This window comes from Aegilops tauschii, chromosome 7 (genome assembly GCF_002575655.3).
Source record: "Aegilops tauschii subsp. strangulata cultivar AL8/78 chromosome 7, Aet v6.0, whole genome shotgun sequence".
NCBI lineage: Eukaryota > Viridiplantae > Streptophyta > Magnoliopsida > Poales > Poaceae > Aegilops > Aegilops tauschii.
This window is the reverse complement of record NC_053041.3, coordinates 270,218,193-270,228,274: the sequence shown is the minus strand read 5'-3', so window position 1 is coordinate 270,228,274 and position 10,082 is coordinate 270,218,193. Positions and strand designations below refer to the sequence as shown.

Here is a 10,082-nt window from a genome sequence, read left to right as displayed (position 1 = left end):
GCACCCACAAGCTTCTGTTCACCACGCCCGCCGTGCCCACTAACGTCAGCACGCTGCTCTCACTGCAATCGCCACGCTCGCTGGCTCCTACTTGTCGCGCCCCACGCCTCTCCTTGGCCGAGCGACCCCACGTAGCCTTGACCTCACGAGAGGGGAAAAAAGAGGCCCCGCCACCACTGATGTCGCGCGGGCTTTGCCCGACGGCGGCGAGGGGAGAGAAGATCTAGGAAGGGGCTTGGAGTGGCGGCTAGGGTTTCGTCTGGGTCGCCCGCGTCGCCCGCGCGGGGGGGGGGGGGGGTGAAACGAGCGATGAGATGCTGCCACTCTTGATTGCTGTTGCTTAGAGCAACTGCAACGGGGCGACCCATTTCGTCCGCGGGCGTCCATTTGGGTCGGCGCGGACAGAAAAGTCGGCCCAACACGCCGACCCAAACGAACGTGCGTCCGCTTTTCGTCCGCCTGCCGACCCATTCCCGGCCCATTTTTTGAGCCGGATTTGCGCCGGCGCGGACACAAGACGGACGCACGCGCGCTCGCCTTCTCCTCCCCCGGGCCCGCTGGTCGGTGCCCGCCTCCACCATTTCCCTCCACCCCCCAAAACCCTCCCACCCGCACGGGCTCCTGCCCCCGCCATGGACGACGACCTCGACGCCGCCGCCGGCCTCGCCTCCCTCGCCCCGTCCGGGATGACGACCGCCCCCTCCGGCAAAGGCAAGCCTCGCGCCCCCCGCAAGACCGCTGCCGCGCCCAAGCCGAAGAAGACGCTGACGCCCGAACAACAGGCAAGGGAGTCGGCCAAGAGGAAGGGCCGGAGGCACACGACGGACGCGAGGGATGAAGCCATCGCGGCGACCGCCGCCGCGCAGCAGGAGGTCACCAATGCCCGCGTCGTGGCGGCAACGAGGGGGCGCTCTATATGCTAGGGTTAAACCCTAGCCAGCACGGCGTCGTCAGCACCGCCGTGGCCGCGGCCAGCACCGGCTCATCCGCGTTCCCTTGGATGGTGCTGCCCGACTCGCCCCGCGCGTCGGCTTGCACCCGATGCCCGGCTTCCACGTCTACCCGCAGGCCTCCCGCCTCTCCGAGGAGTGCTCGCCCAAGGTGAGCGTGGTGGCGCCTTCCACGCCCGCCGTACCAAATAGTAAGCACGCGCGGGTGATCCAACAAGAGTGCAACAAGTTTTGTGCTACTCTTGAGAGCGTCAAGGCCCGCCGCATGAGCGGCATCGGCATGCAAGACATGGTATGCTAGCAAGCCGCACTCTTTTGTGCCATTCCGTTTATGCTTGCATGCTCATTTGCATACCATTTGCCAATATGCTTGCATGAAATACATTTGTAGGCATTCAAGGTCCAACACAATGGCAAGTGCTTCAACCTCTTTCATTGCTTTAGGTTCATCAAAGACGAGGAGAAGTTCAAGTCGCAATATGCCGCCCTCAAGTCGCGTGGGGGAAAGCAAGCCGTGGAGGAGGTTGGGGACGGCGAGAAGGCACGGCCGCGGGGGAAGACCAACTCCAAGAAGAAGGACAAGCGGGATGCGGCATTGAACGCCTTGATTGCAAGCGTGGAGGGCATGATGAGCAAGAAGGACTCAAGAGAGGAGGAGTGTCGATGTTACAAAGAAGAGCAAATGAACGCCTTCATGAAGATCCAAAGGAGGAGGCTTGAGATGGACGCGGAGAAGCAAGCCAAGATGCTTGAGATGGAGGCGGAGAAGCAAGCCAAGATGCTAGAGATCGAGGCCGCCAACGCCAAGACCAAGACGAAAGAAGTGGCTCTCGCGAGCATGATGACCGGGGTGGAGATCATGAAGGTGGATCTCAACACCGTGTCGCCAAGGAAGAAGTCGTGGTTCGAGAAGATGCATGCCGACATGCTCAAGTTCGACAATGAGTGATCTATGGCGGCGAGCGCCATCCTTTTTGGTATGCGGGCAGGTGTGCTGGCATGACCACGGGGCCGCGATGGTGTGGTCGGACTCAAGTCCCCACCCTTTCTGTGTGCTGGCATGTGTACCAGCCGCTGGCGAGTGCGCCAGCATGGACTGTGTGGTGTTATTTTGAAGCCAGCATTGTATGCTGGCGCTGGCATGGTGCCGGCATGAGACATGGCCGCTGACATGATCTATGGTCGCGAGTCTTTTTTAAAAATTGCGTGCGGACATGAAATGGGTCGACGCGTTGGACGCAGACAAATTTGACTCGCGACCCCGAGAACACCATTTGTAAAATCATTTCACAAAATGAACTGTCTCTAATTTTTTTCACTCAGTTGACCTTTTTGAGTGGCGCCCGACACGAGGGCGCCACACTACACTGTGCAACGCCTGACTGACAGGCGCTACGCGCCTGCCCAGCGTCGCACTCCGGACTGCCTAAAAATTACTAAGTCAATGTGCAGCGTCTAAGAGCTAGGCGCCGCACTATACAGTGTAGCGCCTAGCATTTAGGAAATGCTAGGCGCTACACTGTATAGTGCGGCGCCTAGCTCTTAGGCGGTGCACACTGACTTCATAATTTTCGGATCACCTGGATGCGACGTTGGCTAGACGTGCAGCGCCTGTCAGTCAGGCGCTGCATAGTGTAGTGTGGCGCCTTCGTGTCGGGCGCCACTCAAAAAGTCAGCTGAGTGAATTTCTTTTAGAAACTGTTCATTTCATGAAATGATTTCATCCACAGATTAAAATTGTCAAATTTGCTTTGAACGCACTGCCGACCCAAATTTAAAATAAGCCAGACGTCGGGCCGAACCAAACAGATAAAAAACGGACAAAAGCGCTATCAGTTTGGGTCGACCCGTTCGAGTTGCTGTTAGCTGCTCCACATACCTGATGGTCAGCACAACGGAACGAAAACAAACAAAACAAGTAACGGATTGACGGCGGGACCCGCACCACATGAGGAGTGTACACATGTAGCGTTGATCCAAGTAAAAACCAAGACGGCAGAACACGACTCGACGGCGCGGAGCAGCCAATCGCTCGCTCCGCGTTATCTCGTCGCCTCCACCCCTCCGCCCCATTCCCGCTGCTGCTGCACCTCTCTCCTCCTAGCCCAAACACACCTCACCTCACCTCGCTCCTCGCCCCGCCGATCTCTTCTCTTCTAGTTCTAGGGTCGTCCGCGATGGCGGCTCCGGTGGTGGACGCCGAGTACCTGCGCCAGGTCGACAGGGCGCGCCGCGCCCTCCGCGCCCTCATCGCCTCCAAGGGATGCGCCCCCATCATGCTCCGCCTCGCGTACGTACTCCCAGCCCCAGTCTCCTGCTCCTCTCCTACTCCATACTGTTGCTTCTGTTTGCTCGTCTGCTCCTGGTTCACGCGGCCTGAGGGCTCGTGTTTTGCTTAAGGCCTGCGATTACCTACCGGCGTTGTTCCACTACTGACTTGAGTTGCATGTCAGATTTGAACTAATGGGTTTGGTTTGTTACTGCCGCGGCCCGCAGATATCAGTCCTCGCTGGCCTGTTTCATGTTTGTTGTATCGATTTCGGACGAGGCAATTCGACAAACACCTTACGTGCATGATTTTAGAGATTCGAGCGATTACGAATTTCGGCTGTATGCCACGATTATTATCTAACGAGGAGGATATGGTACTTAGTTCACAGATAGACTGTAGTGTTTTACAGTAGCATGAGAAGTTGAGAACTGCCCACACATACCAAATGTTTGCAGAATCGGATAAGTGAGACGAATTGCTTGCCCGTTCTCGCACCTCGGCCTCTAGAACTTTTCTTAACATGTGGTGTTTTACAGAGACGGCTGCTATTATATGCACTTGAGAAGTAATATGTGATGCACTAATAGGATCAGGTGCCCATGCACACCGGCAATGAAAGGGATAAAAACTTTGGCATTATCTGAAGTTATGAACATGTAGCTTTTAGCTTACGCACTTGATTTATTTTTTGATGTGCTGCAGGAATGCAGGTATACACTGCTCCTCTGCATTGTATAGATCTAATAAGTAACACCCATAAAACTACATCTGCCTTCCAGTTTTTTGCGTGTATGGTTACGATTTTGTGTGTCTTCTGGACTTCCTTGCTTTTCCATTTGGAAGACTCAATATCTTCGGTCTCCCTTGCAGATGGCACGATGCTGGCACGTATGATGTGAACACAAGAACTGGTGGCGCAAATGGTTCAATTAGATACGAGGAAGAGTACACCCATGGTTCAAATGCTGGCTTAAAAATTGCTATTGATCTCCTCGGTATGTATTATAGTTATCCAATACCCAATCTAGTAGTAGATGGCTGTGTAAAAATAGTCATTTTCCTATACGAGGGCTCTTTAAGCTAAGGAAATCAGTTTTGGGCATTCTCGTTAGTTTCTCATAAGTTAAAGTTCTGTTTCTATTGTACTTCATGCAATGGCTTAAGGACAAGATTGCAACTGATTTTCCTTTGGAAAGTTAAATAGTTTAGGATGATTACTCACGGAAATTAACAGTACCCTTGTTGTTCTGTTGTAAACTATTGCATCCTTATGTGTGCTGCTTTATTTGCATCACTGCATGTACAAGTGAGAGAATTCTTAAATGCTTCTATTTTATCTTCTGAGAGGGTCTTGACAGAATTGCAATTTGGTCCTAATGATACTCTGCCAAATCACACGACTAACTAAATTCAGATTTGTTGGTTTATTGTTAAGCCGTTCCTTTCTTTGCTGTGGAAATAAGTGAAATTGTTATTATAGCTTACCCAACTGTCCTTTGTTGCCAGAGCCTATTAAAGCGAAGCATCCAAAGGTTACATATGCAGACCTTTATCAGGTAATTGACAATTTGGTTGAGTTGGCTCTTGTCTAAATTAAGTGAGTATTGATTGCTAAAACATCTACACTCTTCCACATATGTGAGCCGATGCTTCCTATTGTGTACAGCAGAACTGTGAATTCTATAGCTATTTACTAACTACATCTTACTTCCAGCTTGCTGGAGTAGTTGCAGTTGAAGTCACGGGGGGTCCAACTGTTGAGTTCATCCCTGGAAGACGTGTATGTGAAATATCATTTCTTCAGAAATGGATGCATTGTTCCTGATGCTTACATATTAACTGCTTTGGACCTGAATCAGGATTCGTCAGTTTGTCCCCGTGAAGGGCGCCTTCCTGATGCTAAGAAAGGTAACTATTGCTACTATTGTTTCTACCTGTCAATGTTTTCCTGCTATCTCAAGCAATTGATCAAAATGTGAATTAAGAAGTTATATGGCCAATGGCCTTACGGGCATATCAAATGTAGTTGCATCGATTATTTTCTGCACCCGTCTACTCATGTCCATATGTCATACTCTTGGCATTTGATACTTTTTACCGTGTGAGATGGGATTTCAGGCATTTCAAGCAGTGCAGTTTTCTGGTTGTACTCCACCAATCTCCTCATGTACAGCTTTTACATGCATTTTTCTTCAGAAATTGGAGGCTTAACTACTCTTACCTTCACATATCACCCGTATACTAGCCCTTTTACGCGTTATAGTTATTATTGCATGTTGATCTATGTTTCTTATGTCATTTGTTCATGTACAAGAGCTGTCTTTCTTTCTTTATATGATCAGTCTTCTAGGAGTACTTGTTGCACCTTGCAATCACATCCCAGTGACTGAGACATGTATCTGTACTATTTCTTCATGAGCAGGCGCACCACATCTGAGGGACATCTTTTATCGAATGGGCTTAACAGACAAAGATATTGTAGCACTATCTGGGGGCCATAGTCTGGTACTTTGTTGTATTCTGTGAAGTAGGAGCACCTTTTCATGAGAAACACGGTATTTAGTAATGGACTTTTTCTCTTAGGGAAAGGCGCATCCTGAAAGGTCTGGGTTTGACGGTGCATGGACTCGTGATCCTCTGAAGTTTGACAACTCATACTTTCTGTGAGTTGAATACAAAGCCATAACATTTACTACTCCCTCCGATCCAGAATAATTGTCGCGGTTTTGAACTAAGGTTGAAGTATCACCAAAGAGCTAGCTATGGACAGGGGTGCGTGGAAGCTTGCTATCCATGTGCCAGAGCCATGAGTTGGTTGCGAGATCTTCTGGGTTTCACCTCTAGCCTACCCTAACTTGTTTGGGACTAAAGGCTTTGTTGTTGTTGTTGTTGTTGTTGAACTAAGGTTGAACTACCTTGGTTCAAAACCGCGACACTTATTATGGATCGGAGGGACTTATTTTGGAGACTAGATTTGAGAAGGAGAATCAGTGTAACTGAAATGCTTGTTAACCTCACTGCAGTGAGCTACTGAAAGGGGAATCAGAGGGTCTTCTGAAGCTCCCTACTGATAAGGCATTGTTGGATGATGCTGAATTTAGACGCTATGTGGAGCTTTATGCAAAGGTGCACATGATTTTTGATATTTCCATAATCCAACTTTCAGTTTCAGAACAATTGTCTTACCTCTTCCGTACTGCAGGACGAGGATGCTTTCTTCAAGGACTACGCTGAATCACACAAGAAACTTTCTGAACTTGGCTTCACACCACGGATCAGTGGCCTAGCTTCTACAAAATCAGATGTTTCAACTGCTGTTGTACTTGCACAGAGTGCAGTGGGGGTAGCAGTTGCGGCAGCTGTAGTCATCGCGGGCTACCTGTACGAGGCTTCCAAGAGGAGCAAGTAAGGGGTTTCATGAGTTCTTGGATGGCATTGCCTTGTTTAGTAAGTATCAAGTTATTCTTAAAAAAATAAGTGCCAAGTTCAAATAACAGAACGCTAGTGAAGAACAACCAACAGCAGTCTTAAAATATTTCAAACATTCTTGAGGACATCTCCTTCATGTATACGTCATACTTGAATATTTCAGTGACAATGAATGCTTACTATTAAAAGCATTTTTGGGCATGTATCTTTTGCAATACAAAAGAACTTGTTTGTGCCCTGAAATTATTTCTCAGCCTAGTATGCATATGTTGGCCAATAGGGACCATTCAACAGCGACAAGTTGGTACAACTTGTTTGAAGGGAATTTGGTGTAAGCAGCCCTGTTTGCAGCCCCATGGTTTTTTACTTGTTGATGATTGCCAACCGTGTGACACGATAGAAAAGCGAACGCGTATGTTGTCCCTTATTTTGTACTTGTTGAGCACCAACCCTATGATACGGTCGAAAGGATTGTGTTCATGATATTGTTTTTCAAAAGAGGTAATCAAGTACATACTCGACAAGTAATTCTGGCCGGAGGAAGTAGTAGTTACAAGGGCAACCGACACGTGAACTCGCTGATGATCCAAGCTGATCAGACATCCACCTGCGTAATAGTCTATGATATCCTTGTGTTTTAATACTAACGATGGCAATTCTAAGCAAGGGCAACATGGACATAGTGATGTTCGTTGTAGTGGGCTTGCCTTGACCAGAACTAGCCTTGGTTTTGCGATTGCGTGCACAACATAGTTAGTTACTAGCTCATCAACTTTGGAATAGCTCTGGGGTCAAACTCTATGAGAATCTCAAGGGTGAATTCAAGGTCAGCAATTGGAATTGGAAGTTCCATTTTATTTTTATTTGAAACAGTAGCAGCCGACAGCTGACAGCTGAGTTGGGATTTGGGATCAAACAAAGGACATGGTCACGCATTTTTCACATACTCCCTTCATTTCTAAATATAAATATACTCCCTCCTTCCATCTATATAGGGCCTAATGTGTTTTTCAAGGCTAACCAAATGTTAGAGCAATAATATATAACATGCAACTTAAACAAAGTATACCATCAAATTCATGACGAGACGTGTCAACAGAGGCCACGCCTCGGTACGTGAGATGGGAGGCCCGAAAAATGGTTCGAATTAATAATAAGACTTGACGTAATGTTTCGCCAAAAAGAAAAAAAGAGAGCTGTCAATGGACATAGCTTATCTCTATTTTATATTTTACTTTCATGGTTGTTGATTGTGGTTATACAGAGTCGGGTACATGTCTTCTGTTCAGAAGACCAATATGGTATTAGGAGGAGGAACCCGCCTTGCAATGCCGAAGACAATCTGCGCGCCGGACACATCGTCATTGAAGCCTGGCAATGATATAATTTTCACATTATACATCTCATGTACTATTAATCTTGTCACTAGTCAAATATGGTCTTGAAAAACGCATTAGGCCCTATGTGGATGAAAGGAGGGAGTAAGTCTTTTTAGAGATTCCACTACAGATTACATACAGAGCAAAATGAATGAATCTACATTCTAAAGCACGCCTATATACACCCGTATGTAGTTCGCATTAAAATATCTAAAAAGATATATATTTAGAAACAGAAGGAGTATAAAAGAAAGTAATTAGCCTGCAGTAACTTTGGAATTGTCTGGAAAACAGAAAAGTGCAGCAACTTTGGAATTGTCTGCAAGGTAGGGTAGGCGTAACTCTGTAGAAAGAACACACGTTCCACGGCGTGAGAGTTAGTGAAGTGCGCAAATGAAATGCCTATCAATAATGGTATACTTAGAGCATCTACGGTCCGACTTGGTTAAACCCGGCCCTCTATACGTATACTTTTGTGGATGCGCCTAGACGCACGCCCGCAGACGCATCTGGAAGGTCCTCATATTTCACTCCCAGCATCCACATATCACAAATCCAGACTCTTAAATCCATGCACGTCGATTGTACAAGCCAATATCGCACGCAAATAACAAATGTTGGTATCGAACATAATAGTGTTTACATTTATTTGAAGTGCACAACTCAAACATCAGCTCTTTGATTTTCATCATGGGTCACATATGCTCCACAAGATCATCGAGTAGCTGCGCGTGCACTTGATGATCTAGAAAGATTCGGATGCATCTGCAGAAAGTTCATCAGCTGAGTTGCATCTTGATCTTCTGGGATTTCAACTTGTTCTCTAGGTGCTTCAAAATCACAGGGTTTGGGCTACACCACCACCCTCATCCTCGACAATCATATAGTACAAAATAACCTAACATATCATTAGCTGCCACAAAGTTTCCGATTTCCACATCATTGCAGCGCCACGCACAATTCCCCAACGAGCTTGAAGCACACCAAATGCCCTCTCCACATCCTTCCTAACCGCTTCCTGCATTGTTGCAAATTGACTGTGTTTATTGCCACGCGGTTCGGATATGGTCTTCACAAACGCCGCCCACTGAGGATAGATACCATCGGCAATATAGTATCCAATGTTGTAGTCTCGGCTGTTTACGGTTTAGTTGCATGGCGGTGATTCTCCATTGCAAAGCCGCCTGAACACCGAAGATCGTTGAAGCATGTTGATGTCGTTGTGAGAACCCGGCATTCCCCCGAATACATAAGTCATGTGATGCCACCGCTTCTAGTATGATGGTGACCTCTTTGGTGTGACCTTGATACATCCCTGCAAACCTTTGGGGCAGTTCTTCCATTGCCAATGCATGCAATCAATTGATCCGAGCATTCCTGGAAACCCCCTTGCCTCTCCAATAGCCAACTTCTCTGTGTCCTGCGCATTTGGTTCTCTGAGATACTCAGGTCCAAACACCCCCACCATGGTGCGGGCAAGCTTGAAAGTAATCTTCAGGCATGTGCTCTCCCCCATCCTGACCATCTCACCAACGACATCTGCAGCAGTACCGAGTGCAAGCATCCTCTGAGCAGTCGCGCACTTCTGCTTGGCAGAGAAAGAGAGTTGTCCGCAGCAATTCCTTGCGAGCTTGAAGTAGTCATTTGTGCCTCCACTCCCTCCACATTGAGCAAAAACAATGGTTTCCGCATGCGAAAACGGCGACAAAACCATGGATCATCCGAGAAAGTAGGCTTGGGAGCAAAGTAGTCCATGTGCAGTAGCTTTGCTCCGGACACTCTATCCCGATTGATCACTCTTCTCCCTTCGATTGAGCCCCTGAAGTTGAGAATATGCTCCATTTGCCGGTCCATTTCCTCATGCTCACGAGCATGATCATGTCCACTTCTTCGTCCAAATCCGAGGAATCGAAGAACTCATCTTGAATCATTCGATCAAGCTCGGTCGGTCCATACCCCTCGTCCGATGAAGCATCAGAGTCCATCATTTTCCCTAATAAAATCACAAAAATTCGGTCAGACAATGTGTTGAAGGTTGGAAATATGCCCTAG

The 10,082-nt window shown here is 47.8% G+C and overlaps 1 protein-coding gene across 1 annotated transcript; it reads left to right on the top strand.

Moving 5' to 3' along the window:
- The first annotated feature begins 2,930 nt into the window (after nucleotides 1–2,930).
- Nucleotides 2,931–6,894, top strand: LOC109749043 (probable L-ascorbate peroxidase 4, peroxisomal). The gene is made up of 9 exons (XM_020308045.4): nucleotides 2,931–3,240; nucleotides 4,093–4,217; nucleotides 4,729–4,778; nucleotides 4,937–5,002; nucleotides 5,082–5,130; nucleotides 5,645–5,727; nucleotides 5,806–5,885; nucleotides 6,246–6,348; nucleotides 6,425–6,894. The coding sequence occupies exons 1-9, from the start codon at nucleotides 3,128–3,130 to the stop codon at nucleotides 6,629–6,631; spliced, it is 876 nt and encodes a 291-aa protein (XP_020163634.1). The 5' UTR covers nucleotides 2,931–3,127; the 3' UTR covers nucleotides 6,632–6,894.
- The last annotated feature ends 3,188 nt before the right edge of the window (nucleotides 6,895–10,082 follow it).